We start from the raw sequence: 15,733 nt of genomic DNA on the forward strand, positions 1-15,733 counted from the left end.
ACTCAGATGAGTATTTCTTACCAACTTTTGCCACCTTTCCATCCCCATCCACCTCCGCCGCCTCCACCTCCACCTCCACCACTACCAGAAGGATCTGCATTCTTCCCCCATCCTAAGTTATCACTTCCGAATCCACCATTACCTCTGTTCTCTTCGTTCCTGTTCCAAAAATCATTTTCACATTGTTCAATAAAACTAACACAATTCAATGGAAATTTGTAACTATTTGAGCACATATTCAGTTATGTTCCAGAGTTCAAACTCAATTCTAATGAACTTCAAAACAAGCTCACTCACCTCTCTTCGTTTGAGTTATTTCCACCCCAACCACCATATCCTTGGCTATTGCCTTGGCTTCCTCTCCATCCTCTTCCTTCATCAGGACCTTGTCCCCAATCACTACCCTTGTAGCCATCACTGTAGTCACCATCGGAATAGTTCCTACTCCCATGGTTATTTCCACCCCAACCACCACCTCCTCCTTGGTCATCACTACCTTGGCTTCCCCACCTTCCTCTCCCCCGTCCTCGCCCCCTTCCTCTCCCTCTTCCTCGATCCTCACCATGTTCAAAACCACCATCATTTCTATCACCTTGCCTTCCTCTACCTCCTCTTCCTCTTCCCCTGCCCCTACCCCTACCTTGTCTCCCACCACCATTGCCTTCACCAGAACCCCTCACTTCCCAACTCTTGCCTGCAGCAAAGGAATCATCACCACAATCATCACGACAGCCAGACCTAGGGCCGAATCCACGTCCACGGTCTCCACGGCCACGTCGAGGACCACGACCACCCCGATTATCATTGTAAGCTAAAGAAGGGAGAGATTCAAATCAGTCAGGTCAAAATATACAAACTAGAATAAAAGAAAAGAAAATTACCATTTGACACGCACCTTTATTTTCTTATATCTACTTTATAATCTCTTTAAATAATAAAATATTATATTTAATTCATAAAAATAAATATAAATAAAATTTTGGAACAAAATAATAATATTTATAATTGTTGGATGGAGGTATAAAATATGATAGTTTTGCAAAAAAATCTTCAAGGATATTGAAGTGTGCATAGAAACTCAAAGTATAATTCAATCTAAATTCAATAATCTTCGTAAATTTCTTCCAGGAATTAATGTCACACCGTAAAATTATAATGATAGCATGCATGTTTGACAATGGTATATAGGGCTATGTTATATTGCAACAACATTTGCTTCTTTTTATTCTCTATGATGCAGTCTTTTGTACACAGATGTGGAGCAATTGGTTGAAGTAAGCTTGCGTATGAAGAAAACATGATGCTGGAGATCATGAAATGCAATATTTAAGGTGGTTAATACCTAGTAAATTTGAACTCCATTCCTTGAACGAATAAACATACTATTTTCCCCAAATTTCAAAACTTTTATGGTTTGTATGTTTAATAAATTAAAAGCATCAAAACATACAACTTTAAGAGTCGTAGTTATACCTTTTGATTCAGAGTGATCTACACTGTTGTTTCTCCACCCTCCAGACAAGGACTCACTAGCTGAACCAACTTTTATGCTGGATTTTGCTAGCGCAACATTATCATTGATATGATTTTGAAAATACCCCACTAGCAGCTCAATATTTTCGAAAATTTGCTTCCTAAACTTGAATCCTTTTGGATGGATAGCCACAAACTCATGATGGGGATTTGTACTTCTAATGTAAGACAAGATGAAAGTGCCAGGATGCTCATATGAAATGCCAAAGCCATATGCTATCCTGTTTGGATATTCGTCCTTCTCATGTTTTAACCGTTCATCAACCTCAGCTTTTGTGCCATTCTTAAATTTTCGGAAATTAAGCATAGCTTTCAGGTGAACTACCAGTGGATTGACATATAGTTCAATAACCTATTTCCACGACAGAGGAAATAATTAGCTGAAGTAAAGAAGTAAATCACAAAAGCATCAAGAAACCACAAACACAAACACAAACACAACGTACACTAGGAATACAAGTATGAGTCCTATTGATATGAAAAAGTTTAATAACATATAAAGAAAAGACCCACAAACACTAAACCATAAAATTTTGGGTTGAAAATGATATTATATTATCTTATATGAACATTCATACATCATTGGTGATGAATCTCTCCAATAGAAAAAATCCCAACAAGATAAACAAAATCTAAATTGAATTGCTTTTGAATTAATTATCCATGGACCAATATACAAGTAACTAGGAAAAATATTCTAGCATTACTTGCTAATGTCTTAAATGTAAAGGCATTTATATTTTACGCATAAATTGACTGAATTTAAAATAGGAGCCTAATAAAAAAAAGAGAGAAATTTCAAGTGTGTAATAAATTGGTATGTTTGAACGCAGGGAACAAAAAGCACGTAGATGGGATATGGAGGAATTGAAGCCTCTGAAATGCATCTGAAATCTGAATTAAGGATGCTGACCTGATTTATGTCCTCAAATGTTTCCTCTCCTATTTTCAATGTCTCTCCAAGTTCTGCCAACTTTTTAAAATCACTACCCTTTCCACCTTCCACGATGTCTTTGTGTACATAAACACCATTGCAAATTTTAAGAGAGATGGTCAAATAATATAGACCCCTTGAACTTGGGTGAAAGATATATTTCCCAAGTTCCTGATCTGCAAGGAACTGTCCAATAAAGAATATATGAAATGAAATCATCACAAAGTGTCTGGAAAAATTACATTAACTCAAATATCAAACAACAAATAAATTAACCTGTTTTGCTTGATCTGCAGTTATATTTTGAAAATTAGGGTGAGAAATCATCCTGGGCATTAAATGTTTATTTCCAAGCTTCACCTTGTTTGTTCCCTCCAATTGACTCGTTGAAATGGTCTTTCCTTCATGGTAATAAGGATCCATGTCATGGAAACTTTGGTCGCCATTATTCTTCAACTCACTCACCTTACAAGTCAGATTTACTCGGCATTTGCTCTTGTCAACTAGTTTGATCTTGCATGCTAGAACAGCACCTTCACGCAATTTTTCTGTTAAAGAGATATTCTCAGTTTCATCTGAAAAGTCTTCCTTAAAAAGTACTGCAGTCAATCCAGAGTGAAGGACACAAAATGCCAGTGGAGGCAGCACCTTACGAACTGTTGCCTGGACTCTTTTTCCTTCTACTAGCACATCCTCAGTTTCTCCAGCTATCATGCAAAACTCCTCATCTTGGGTTGGTTCCGTATAAGGCCTCCTAGGATCTTTAAAACCATGGAGTAATTCCATCTTTATGTCAAAAAGGGTAACCCTTTTGTTCTCACCGTTTTCTATTTCCAATCTATCAGCATATTCATTTAAATCAAAATTTTTGAGCAGGTCTGGATCATTTTGAATACATTCAATTGCACTCTCTTCGGAAACATCAGCTTCTGGATTTTCCTGAACAAGTTTCGTGTAAACAGCTCTTGCTAATTCCTCAGAGAGATTGTACGACTCTGGATGAATTCTTGTACGGTCCAGAGTATTGACAACTACATCATCGCAATTAGAAACACGTAAAAAGCCAACAGCATTGCAGAAAACCCTCTTTGTGTTCAGCCCAAATTTAGCGAAATCGCTTCTATTTCTCACACCAGCACCACCAAGTAATTCTCTACTCAAAATACCCGCTTTCTTGGGTCCAAGACCAGAAACAAACTGCAAAGGAGCCAACAGCCAGTCATGTCTGACGGCCAAATTTATGTCTATGCCTACTTGATTTGTAACATCTGTCATGACCCATTCAATTATCCTCAACTTCTCATCACTTGTTAGGAATTTCTCCAGGGGGGTCACCTTCCAAGATACAATTTCATTTTTCACTCCACATATTGTTGCCACCATAGCCAGTGGGTTTAGAAGGTAACGCCCAAGAGCCACAGCTCGCCTGACAATGCCTGAAAAATTTCAAAAAAAAACAGGGATACTATATAAAAAGTACATTAAAATGTCAGTAAATAAAAGGGAGAGAGAACAGAAAGAATGCATGGCAACTGCTTTCTTAGCTTCTTAATCTCCTATGGATTACCATGTTGTCTAGGAAGCTGTCTCGTAGAAATTTCTGAATCTTCATAAAGACGAGGCAAGCCTTCATCCCCTAATACAACTGTAGGTGGTCCTTTCATTCCTTGACTGAAGTTTTGAAAATTGTGCTCTGAGTCTGAGATCATGGAAATAATCTGATTGACAGTAGAAATAATTCATTCAATTCATGGTGTCTATTAACAAAAGGAACAAAAACCATGTACTAAAGATAAAGAAGCTAAGGAAGCAGTAGCGATATACGGGCAACAGTAAGATAAAATAAATACTACAGAAAAAAGTGTTTCTGACATGGTGCAGCAGGGTACTGAGCAAAATATTTCATCTCATACTATGAAAATAACTTGGTTTTAGCTACTGCTTTTTTACCTACAAAAGCCAAAAGAGAATCCAAAATAGCATCCTAAAGTATTTGCATCTGCCTTGCAACCCAAACCTTCGTAGAAAATTTAAAGCAACAAAGCGGTTATCTTGAGCTTTGATGTCTCATTCGAGCCCAAAATAAATACGATTTTCTTTAATTGAAATGCATTCACATCACTCAAGGATGCTATGACAGATTCTTCCCATTAAAATGCATGATCAGTATTAAGTGGGAGGAAGGGTTAAAAATCGTGTATAATCGAATAATTAGTCCCATCAAGGAACCCAGGTATGCTTAAGGATTTAGCTTACCTCGTTAATCTCCTCCCTCAACCTTAAACAGGACGCATTATCTGCTCCTATTACGATAACTTGTGGTTGATGTGTCGTTAGGAACCTGAGGACACACTGTTGATCATTTTTCCTGCTCTGCTGGTCAATGATTTGTTGAGATCGCAGTGTAAGCGACCGAGCATGCATCACATCAAGCAATTCTCCTTCAGAGTCCAACATGACAAATGTTGTACCTGGTTTTCCATTTCCCCAACAACACGCCATTACTCCCTTCTGCTGTACAGTGTCACTCACATCTTTCAAATACGGTGCCACAGAGACCCTGTTCCATAATTGCATTGCATACTTCATTAATGCGCAGTTTTTAGCCTTAGCATTTAACAACATCCGTGCTTCCTTCTCCATAGAAGGCAAAAGGAAATTTGAAATGACATCTTTCAGGATTAATTTACGCTGTTCATTCCAAAGCCTAGTTGATATTCCTTCACTACCTTTGAGGTAGGCATCATTACATGTCATTGTCAATTCATTTATGGTATGATCAGGCAATTGTATTTTAACTTGGAGAAGCTTCTCTTCTTCAGCCTTCTGAATTAATAGCCACTGGGAATCCTCAAACTTCGGGAGAGGTTTGTCCCGCAACCACTTAACACCAGCAAATTCATGAAAGGAATCTATAGTTCTATTTCCTTCCAGTGTAGGGTTAGTTGAAACTAAAGCCTTGTCAAAAAACAGGGTGCGGACATATTTCCTGAAAGGAATCTCATTGCTTAGCATCACTGCAGCCTGAAAAATAAATTGTAGATTAGTAAGATAAATTTATCAATAGACTTTGAGTTATGAAAGACGAAGTAATGAATTCAACAGAATACCATGTGCCTAGCCCCTTTAAGTACAGCTTCGGAAGTTTGAAAGGTTTCACACTTGTACATTGAAGCTATATGCTCTGGAGATTCCTCAGGATCTTCTTCTGTGTTTGTTCCCTAGAGTTCAAGAATCACTTGAGTCAATTGTCACCTAAAAGAGCAAATGTAATTAAGAAAATATTCACGCAGATGTAAACATAGTCAAAATTTACCACTTGAGAAAGAGTAACTAAAGAACTGAATTTCTCAGGATTGCCAAATTTGCTTGAAAGTGACCCAAGTCCTGCCTTATTGCAATTGTAATAGCATGATTTCGTCATAGGCCTTCTAAAACCGTCATCGAAAAACTCCTCGGCAGGGGGAAACTGCAAATTAAACCTCCTATCAATATCATCAATCTCAGTCTCTGTTTCAGCATTCTTGAGCATATTGGTGATTGAATAAAAGATCTGCGCGTGAAAACTGGATTCTTCAACAAGGAAAGACAGTTGATGTTTTTCCTCAAAATGTTTGTTATAGTATTCCATGAGCAGGTCCTTCCGCTTCTGAAGAAGCCACCACTTTTTATCCAATTCTTGGATTATCCAGAGCATCTACACGAAGAACGAAGGTACTCCAACTATTGTTATGGTATTCCATCAAGTTCTAAGGCATTAATTTATTTCATTCAGTAAATTTTCTATTTTAACCATATGCCTCTGCAACACAAACAGTAAATTTGAAATCACCTTGTGCCATTTCAATGATATATTTTCTGATTCATCGTTCGATTTTGGATCTTCTAGAAGACTAAGGCATTGTTCCTTCCGGTACATCGCAATAAAAGGAATCTAAAAGAGTAAAGAAAAGACAATTTTAAGAAAATCTAAAAGGGAATCTTAATTGCTGTATAACCCAAAAATGTAGGTAAAATCATATAATCCTTACATCATATTTCATTGTATGGTGTAATTCCAAGAAACTAATAATATCTTCCCTTTTTGCTGTATCGACCAGTCTGCAGGAGTTAGCCTCACTAAATAATGGATTTATGTTCGATGCTAGTTGACCTAGTATCCAAGAGCTTTCTTCTTCTAGACTCATTCTGTCAATTTGAGATCCTACAATGTCCTGAATTATCTGTGAAAAATTGGAACATATCATAATTCAAATCAAAATATTTTTATTAAAATTTTTATATTCGTATTTAGTAATCAACAAACATTTTGAAATTATGACCTGCATCCTCTCAGGTATATCTATGTCATGATCCTCTCCAGCTACACACATGTCAGTAGGGATGAGCGATTTATACTTGTTAGGATCAACAGGCTGAATTTGATAATTCTCTATGTGCTTTTCCAACCGACCTTCCTTGCCAAAACTACGTTTGACTCCTTTTGAAAGTGAAGGTGAATGCTTTATGCCTTTAAACTTTACTTGTCTATAGTCAATGTTGACAAAAAAATCACATTAAAACTTATATGACATAGGTAATGAGATCAGAGTAGAGCCAGTAAAATAACTACAGCATATAATTTCACAAGTCTTCATGTTTGTTAACCGCTAAATACCTGAGAAAATCTGCCTTCTCGAGGAAGACAACCTCTTCATCCACTATAAAATCTGCCAAGTCATCTTCAGCAATATCATCAAAGAATGATTCTGGAATAAAGGACTTCTTAATCAATATACAACGATAGTACACAGATGATTAGATTATCGGATCACACTGCAAGCTATCATACCTCATTTTAGTACCCAAATGAAAGAGAAAATGAAGATAATAAAACCATAAGCATTTACAACTCACCTCCGTCATTGGAAGAGTATTCTATCAGTCCAGAGTCTACACGACCCTTCCTAAGCCTCTTCAATTTTCCATCTCTCTGGAAAAACCGAATGAAGATGGAAGAAGTATGATATATGAAAAAAATAAGACTCTCTGGTGCTTAGAAGTATACACACAGAAGAAGTATTTGTAGAGTAGAGGCGGAAACTAACCAATGCTTCTTCTTCATCGATGTGCTTGTTCTCACGAATTAACTCAAGATCCTCATCATCAAGGACAATGGTTCGCAATGATTTCCTGAGAAAGGGTAGCAAAAGGACACGGTTTAATAAACAATGCAGATGTATGGAATTGCATAACAGGATTATGATGTATGCAACCTCTTTTTCTTCTTTTGTGCTTGTTTTTGACTTTCTTCTTCAACATCTTCTTCATATTCCGGGTCATCGACAATAAACCCATCAGTATCAAAATCATCCAAGTCTTCCTCTGCTTTTCCAAGTGAAGCCAATAAACAAATAAATCACAATTTGTTCATTCAAAGACCACCATCATCAATGTATAAGTGTTCAAGTAACCATGACAGATTCAACATGTGATGATAGCAATGTAATAAAGCTAAAAATTGCACCACCAGTAGAATATAACAAAACCTCAAATTGAAAAAAATAAAGAATTTTGCGCCAAATACTGCCCTAAACAAAAGGGTAAGTACTCATGTATATATCTAAATTTGAATTTCTAGGAAAAACACAATAGGAGAGACAATGCCTGGTTCTACTGAAAATTTGACTTATTACAAATTAAATTGATTAAATATAATAAACAACTACAAAACTGGAAACAGTAATATTTAGAAAATATAGAGTTTAGTTGGTATGAATATCATTGTAAACTTTTGTCCTCAAAAAGATATTTATTTTCAAAAGTTCATTTTGATAATTTATTTTAAATTTATTGATGGTTTTAACGTTGCGGTTGTTGTTTTATTTTTTATTCATGACTTTTTTATAAAATGGACTAGCTTATTTGCGTTTATTTTTAAAAAAATAAGTATTAATTAAAAAAAGCCAATTCATTTTTATTTTTATTTATTTTAAAGATAAAAAGACTTTTCTGTTTTTTAATAAATAAGTAGTTATTTCAAAATACTTATGTTAATTTTGAACAAATATGTACTTTTTATACAGAAGGAACAAAAAGGACAAGAAAGAAAAGAAAAACCTAATATCTAACACAAGAGGAGATAACTCAGATCGGCATTTCATCCGAAATCCATATTAGGATATTACTATATTATATTAAAAATGTAAAAGATAAATAACGTGTTATATTAAAAAATATAATATACTCTCTTTTAAAAACAACAACGACACTATTATATAATCTTTATATAACTTTAATAAAATTTTCTAATATTTCCTATTTATAATATTATTTGCTGTTGATAAAAAAAAAGTTTAATCAGATTTTAGGTTAAACTGGAAAACTTTTTATTTAAATTCTTAATGACAATACAGTAGTTGTAAGAATTCATAGGTTATAACTCTTAACAGCTTAAGTTGGTAGGAAATTCCAGTCATAATATATACCACTTCTCTATGGTTAATATGACCATTTAAGAATTTAATTTAACTACTTGGTACAACTAATTTTTTTTTCATATTTTTAATATAAAAAACCACATAATTAACTTTTTTACACTTTCATCTTAGGAAAACCACCAATAAATCCCTAAACATGTAAAAGTTATTGAAAGAACAGAAATTCTACTCTAGTATAAGAAGTAAAAAATAACTCTTTCCAATTATCAGGTTAATAATAAAATAAAAAATTTAAATTAAATTTTTAAAGCAACATTACCAATGTACTAAATTCATCATTATTAATGAATTTTAATTTTTTTAGAATTTATTAAAAAAAACACATATATTCATAACATTCAATAAAGATACATAAAAAATAATTCATATAAACTATCAAATACACAAAAAAAAAAAAATTCTAAATCGTCCTTTTCATTGAGTATGAGTGTAATAGTAGGATATTTTGTCATTAGATTGCATCATAAAACTCTATAAAAAACATTCTTAATATTTTAGAATAGATTTGACATTAAATAGAAAAGTTCAGATCTATTGAATATGACTTTATTAATATTTTTCAAAAAAAATCTTCAACTATCATTTAACATTATCAACCATAACAGAAAACTTCACACTACAACACTTCTTACTACTAACTCTGTGTTTGTTATGTGTTATGTATATATATATATATATATAAACAACAGATAGAGAAATGGAGAAATGGAAGAATAAGATGATATTGAGCTTTGAAGAGTTTCATAAACAGTTCTCACCGTCTTCTTCTGCGTAGTCAGGATCAGGTTCTGCATTTCTTCCTATGCTTTGGATTTTCTCTGGAAAACAGATATAAGGTAGAAGAACAACAACGGAGAAAAGAAAATGCAAATGAAAAGAACATAGCATTAACAAATGAATATGAGTAAAGTAAGTATGCAAAGAAAGAGTTAAGAGGCGTTGTTATTGATTTTCACCTTGTTGTTCGCCGCCGCCACCATGTTTCTCTATTCTCACAACCTTCCTCATTGCTGAAGCTAGCAAACCCTAGACTCTGGTGAGAGGTTTTGGAAATGCAAGAATGCAGTGTGCAATGCAGAAGGCGTGAGTTAAGTGGTGTTTCAGAAAACTGTGAGAGTGTCACGCTGGCGATTCGGTTTTTGATTAGCCAACGAATGCACGCGTCTCTTAATTTTCAGTGTACAAGAGTGCCCTTTATATTTCTGTTTATATACATGAATGCCGCCGAGAATTTGTATTACTTCTACGGTTGTGATCTTGCCACGTCAAGATAAGGGCTACGTGGCACGTTATATGAGATTGAGAAAGCAACAGGTTGCAAAGGGTAGATGAGTCATTTTGAAGACATGGCCATGCACAAACTGGGAAAAGCATTGTAACACCTTTTCAAATTTTTAATAAAAAATATGTTATGTGTTCATTTTGATGAATGATAATTAATGTTTAACTAACCTTTAGTATTATTATTATTATTATATTATTATTGCCGATAAAAAAAATATTATTATCATTATATGAATTATGTAACATTGATTTTAATAATTATATAAAGTATTATAAATTTTGCAAGTTTTTGTAACTAAATGCTGATAATATTTGTGGGGGAACCAAAATTTGCATTGATAAAGCTGTAACTACTACAATTTAAACATATAAATTTTATATTTTATAAAGATTAAAACCAAATAAGATCATGATTAAAATTAAATAACAATATAATGCAAGATGGATGAAAATATAATCTATTAAATATAACTTAATATTATTTTTTCATATTAATTAAGCTAATTTACATAAGAAAAAAATATCATTGAAAATTATTATTTCATAAACTAAAATAAAATTTTCACATTTTTTATAATTTGAAATAACTGAAACCCTTCTTTATAATACAAAAAATTTAAAATAAGTAGAAAAAAATTTCACTTGAAATAATTAAACATGCATTGATTAATTAATGAATTTAAGTCTATGATTAAAGGTTAGTTAATGTTTGTAATGTTTGAAAATTTTGGATCTACCTGAAATTCTTATATGGGTATTTGACACAGTAAGATATATTCTTAATGTAAGATTTAGAGTTTTTAGAGATAAATTTTAAAAGAATAAAAACTTGACAAGTCTATAAATAAATTATAAAAGTTCCTTCTTTATTTAATTAAAAATTATATCTCTTTAAAACAAGAGATTTTTATTTGATAGATGTTGCTAGTAAACACATTACTTTAGATAAGAGGAATCTATTTTAGTATATATTTTAATATGAATATTGAATTAAATATGTGAAAAGTATTATTGATACATGTATCTGCATGTAGAAGTATGATTAGACAAGTATGTCTATGATTGTGAAAAGTTCAAAATATGAATTTTAAAGGTAAAAAGTTAAGATTATTATTTTGGATGAATGGAGGGATTGTTTGAAAACATGTGTTAGAAAATAGGAATTTTAAAGGTAAAAAGTTAAGATTATTATTTTGGATGAATGAAGGGATTGTTTGAAAACATGTGTTAGAAAATTTTATGTTATTTTGTTGTTGGAGAAATTTGTATTTCTAAGTTGATATGGTTCAATGGGTGAATTATCACTCAAGTATTGTGAGTTATAATTTTTTTTATCAGCAAAAAAAAAATAATAATGGAGGTATTTTAGGAGTACATCAACCCTTATATAGAAAACATAGATGATTGATCTATGACTTGAGAGAGATTAAAATTATTCTTTATTCTCTAGAGGGAGAGTAACTTTCAAGTGGCAAGAGGTCACCCAAGCCCCAAGCGCTAATATGTGATGTTGGGGCATGAGGTTCTGAAATATGTGAGGCCAATATGGTATGGTTGCTTAAGTGTTGATGGGGCAATGTGATTGATGTTCTAGAAGTTATTAGATTCTATGATAAGTAGCAGAACTCAAGCGTTGAGAGATGATGCTCAAGATTTTGGATGATGTTCCAGCAACGAATGAACATTTGAGTAAGAGAAATGTTATATCAATTCTTTGTCCTCTGTAATTGATAACCGGTGTAAAATTGCTCAAGCAAAGAAGTATTTATTTGTGTAAGAAAGCTAGGCTGTTCAAGCAAAAATAACTCACTTAAACGTTGTGTCTCTAGTAGCAAGATGATTTGTTGGTTTATGCAAGATGTTTTTTACATAGGTTGATAATTTTAAATGCATGTGTGTAGAGACAAAAGTTTCAAATAGAATTTTAGGGAGTCAAATATATTTTAATATACATTTTTTCAAATATTTTTTTTTTTACAATATAAGAGTAAGAGAGGAGAAAAATAAGAAATTGAAACATATTTAAAGTAATATAGAAAATACAATTATGTATTTATCTTTAATTCAAATACAATTTAGTTACATAACAATGCTTTGGTATATACTTATGACATTATAGAGAAGTATTATAGAATACAAATACTTAATCACAATAGAAATTAATGTTTGAAGATGCTATAATCAAAGAATGGCACAAGGTGGTTTTGGCCTCACATCCCCAAAAGGAAAAGGAAGCAATATGTTAAAAGGAAAAGGAAGACCACGAGGTTGATTCCCTAATTTTTCTCTTAATCTCTCAATTTCTTCTTTTGATTGAATTTGAATTAACTTGTAATTTTCTTCTGCCTTTTTCCTTGCAAGTCTCTCTTCTTCCAATATTTTCCAAAGATTTGCAGTTTCTTCCTTCATCTTTAACTCCACCTGTATATTAAAATAAAATTATTTAAAAAACCAAATAAATTTGTTAATATTAAAAGATATTTAGTGATGGATTTTAGCAACTAAAATAAAATGGTCTTAAATTGCTACAAGATAATATGTACCATGTTAGTCATTCGTTTTAACTCATCTTCATAATTTTGTTGCATTTGCATTTTAATTTCCATCATTTCTGCTTTTGAGTATCCTTTGAGAGAGTCAACTGTTTTTTGTTGGTCATCCCTCAGTTTTGCTTTTTCCTATGAAATCAAGTCACCAATTCATTGTTATTATATACATAGTCTCAATATATTTAATAACTATTTTCAAGTTTATAATTTCACCTTCAATTGCATAAACAATTCATTGGTAAATGGTTGTCCACCATTATGTGATATAACCATGTTCACAAGATTCAGAAGTTCTTCAACTTGTTGTGATTGCTTTTCTTTATCTTTAGTCTTATTATCAAAAAGCACTTTTCGATTCCCACATAGAATCAAAATATCCTACACAAATGTTACAATTCGATCAAAGTCAACAAAAATCTAAAAAATAATATATAAATATTTATTTGAGATATTTAGACAACTAATATTTGTAGTAAGAATGAGATTGAATAAGAGGTGTTTAGTTAAATATGAAAATAAAATTAAAATTTCAAAAGAGGTAAGAAATATAATAATGATAAAAACTTTATGTCGTATTTTATTTTTTATCTTGAGAATTATGAGAATGAATATAGTAGGTATTGACAAAAATAATAATGATAAAAAAAACCTTCAGAGGTTGTGGACACTCAAAACCTATATAACCCTCAAGTGTTTCCTCGTTTTCTTCTAGCTCGTCTCCTCCAGTGAAGACAACAATCATGTAGTCAACAATTTTGTGACCAAATAATGCTTGCAAGGCAAGAAAAGTAGCTTGTTCCTCTTCTGAAAAACGAGTTTTAATAGAAAAAACCATAAGAATGGCATGAATCCCATCCTTAGCCATATCAATACATTTAACTATTTCCTTTCCAACTGAATGAGTTCCATCGAAAAGTCCTACAAAACATATTACAATTTAGATTTATCATTCATGAAGGTATAATTTATTTATTTGTAATCTCTATAATTCTTGGATTTTGATATATGTAATGTCTTCTCTTTCTTTATTCCTTATAGTAAAATTATGTAACGTAGAATAAAAACAAAGAAAAACAACCAATTTTATAGGATTCAAAATATAAATCATCATAGATTTTAAGTAAATAAAAATAAATTTCTTTATACTCAAAGAAACAACAATTTTCTAAGGATTCAAAACAAAAAGGCACCATATTTTCCAACCCATATTTTCCAAATACATAAAAATAGATTTCTTTATATTTGTAGGGATAAGAAAATACATAAACTAAATTAAAGTGATAAGAAAATAAAAAATTAATAGAACAAAATATATAATTGTTTATTTTACGTGAAACTTGAAACACATTTAGTACTTATAAATTTTTCAAGTGAAGAGATAACAAAGATGAAATAATCACACTCATTTAAAATTAAATTAAATATATGATAAATATTCATTTAAGGCATAAAAATATATTGTATTATACCTGGAGTATCAATAACATTAATAATTGGTTTATCTTTAGTTCTCTGTAATTCACAAACACGTGTTACACCAGATGAACTTGTCTTTGATTTGAAAGTTCTTCTTCCAAGAATACTATTTCCTGTTGCACTCTTGCCATTACCAGTACGTCCAACTAAAACTAGGGTTTTAACTTCATTAGAGGAGAAAGTTTTATCCATCGCACAACTCTGCAAGAAAAAGATATCTTCAATAAAATAAATCTATGTACAATATAATGACAAATAATATGATGAAACATTTCCATAAAAAATAAATTTTGAAATAAAAAGTAGAGATCTTGATTAACAATTGTATTAAATTAAACAACACTATATATTAATAATTTATTATAAAGATACAAATGATATGCATGATGTATACTATGTTTATGACAAGCATAAGAAAAAATGAGTAAGATTAGATATAGTACATGTTATATCTCAACTTTTCAATTATATGATTATTTGATTTTTTTTCCTAACATTGAAAACATTTTTATAGAAAGAAATTATGCTTGCTTGAAATAACAAGAAATCCTAGCATATAACAAACCATTTAAAGTGTGTTTAAGAGTAAGAAGAAAATAATATACCTAAACAAAAGACTTGGGAAAAGAATAACGAAATTTGAAGTTGAGTTCAAATGAAACAAAATAGTGAATTATAAGTTCTCCACCTCTTGAAATACTTGGAAGTTAGAAAATTACCTAAATAAAAGAAAAATAGCTAAGATTCATAAAAAATAAAGTTTTTAAAACATGAAAAAATTCACATGTAACTTTTTCCAAGTCCCATTTTTTTATATATACTTTTCTTGAAAAATTTATTAGGATTGTTATTTTCATAACGCAAATTTACGTTAAAAACACAAACATTATATATATTTGATATTTATTTACCAACCAAAAATTATATTCTCAATTAAGTTAAAAAACACATATTTATAAATAAAAAATAAATGATATATCATTATTAATAAAATAACATAAAATAATCAAACAAGAAGTTAGGAACATCCACCAAATAATGATAATTATAAATAAGATAAAATAATTAAATCAAATGAAGTTAGAGACATCCTATTAAACACAGATAATTATAAATAACACAAAATAATTAAACAAGATGAAATTATAAACACTCTATAAAGTAAAAATAATTATAAAACAAGAGAAATTAAATAAGATGATATTAGAAACTCTTACAAAATTTATAAAAACACTTAACTTTTATTATTTACAACCTATCCTCTGAATATTTTTAATAATTATATACAAAAAGTGATATGTAAACAAATTGGATCAAACCCATTTGTATCACTCTTTTTGGTCAAAGAAAATAAGAGAAAAACAAACAAAATTCAACATAAATTACTATTTATTATGATGTGGTAAGCTTTATTGCATTTGATAGCTATAATGGAATTTTCTCATTCTCTTCTTTGTAAATTATTTTAGTGTACTGTG

The 15,733-nt window shown here is 31.2% G+C and overlaps 2 protein-coding genes across 3 annotated transcripts in view; both read right to left on the minus strand.

Moving 5' to 3' along the window:
• Positions 1 to 9,954, minus strand: part of LOC150027410 (transcription elongation factor SPT6-like) — a 13,633-nt gene extending 3,679 nt beyond the window's left edge. Inside the window, exons 1-18 of the mRNA XM_090302303.1 lie at positions 9,903 to 9,954; positions 9,705 to 9,764; positions 7,723 to 7,831; positions 7,555 to 7,639; positions 7,364 to 7,439; positions 7,125 to 7,215; positions 6,790 to 6,994; positions 6,499 to 6,690; positions 6,300 to 6,401; positions 5,784 to 6,164; positions 5,578 to 5,688; positions 4,724 to 5,491; positions 4,035 to 4,185; positions 2,744 to 3,903; positions 2,447 to 2,653; positions 1,474 to 1,885; positions 298 to 811; positions 22 to 159 (exon numbers count right to left, since the gene is read on the minus strand). Of these exons, the coding sequence (XP_090158429.1) occupies positions 22 to 159; positions 298 to 811; positions 1,474 to 1,885; positions 2,447 to 2,653; positions 2,744 to 3,903; positions 4,035 to 4,185; positions 4,724 to 5,491; positions 5,578 to 5,688; positions 5,784 to 6,164; positions 6,300 to 6,401; positions 6,499 to 6,690; positions 6,790 to 6,994; positions 7,125 to 7,215; positions 7,364 to 7,439; positions 7,555 to 7,639; positions 7,723 to 7,831; positions 9,705 to 9,764; positions 9,903 to 9,954 (4,814 nt within the window). The remainder of the gene's footprint in view (positions 1 to 21; positions 160 to 297; positions 812 to 1,473; positions 1,886 to 2,446; positions 2,654 to 2,743; positions 3,904 to 4,034; positions 4,186 to 4,723; positions 5,492 to 5,577; positions 5,689 to 5,783; positions 6,165 to 6,299; positions 6,402 to 6,498; positions 6,691 to 6,789; positions 6,995 to 7,124; positions 7,216 to 7,363; positions 7,440 to 7,554; positions 7,640 to 7,722; positions 7,832 to 9,704; positions 9,765 to 9,902) is intronic.
• A 2,304-nt stretch (positions 9,955 to 12,258) lies between these two features.
• On the minus strand, positions 12,259 to 14,743 carry LOC137834694 (immune-associated nucleotide-binding protein 9). 2 transcript variants are annotated; one of them, XM_090302645.1, is made up of 6 exons: positions 14,699 to 14,743; positions 14,249 to 14,456; positions 13,429 to 13,583; positions 12,993 to 13,157; positions 12,774 to 12,908; positions 12,259 to 12,651 (listed from the first exon to the last, which is right to left on the minus strand). In XM_090302645.1, the coding sequence occupies exons 2-6, from the start codon at positions 14,445 to 14,447 to the stop codon at positions 12,412 to 12,414; spliced, it is 894 nt and encodes a 297-aa protein (XP_090158771.1). In that variant the 5' UTR covers positions 14,448 to 14,456; positions 14,699 to 14,743; the 3' UTR covers positions 12,259 to 12,411. The 2 variants fall into 2 exon arrangements, with proteins under 2 accessions (XP_090158771.1, XP_068498934.2); XM_068642833.2 differs by having other exon boundaries at positions 13,429 to 13,697.
• Positions 14,744 to 15,733: the final 990 nt, after the last annotated feature.

The sequence above is a fragment of the Phaseolus vulgaris genome, chromosome 5, assembly GCF_051622355.1.
Source record: "Phaseolus vulgaris cultivar YP4 chromosome 5, ASM5162235v1, whole genome shotgun sequence".
In the NCBI taxonomy this organism is placed as follows: domain Eukaryota; kingdom Viridiplantae; phylum Streptophyta; class Magnoliopsida; order Fabales; family Fabaceae; genus Phaseolus; species Phaseolus vulgaris.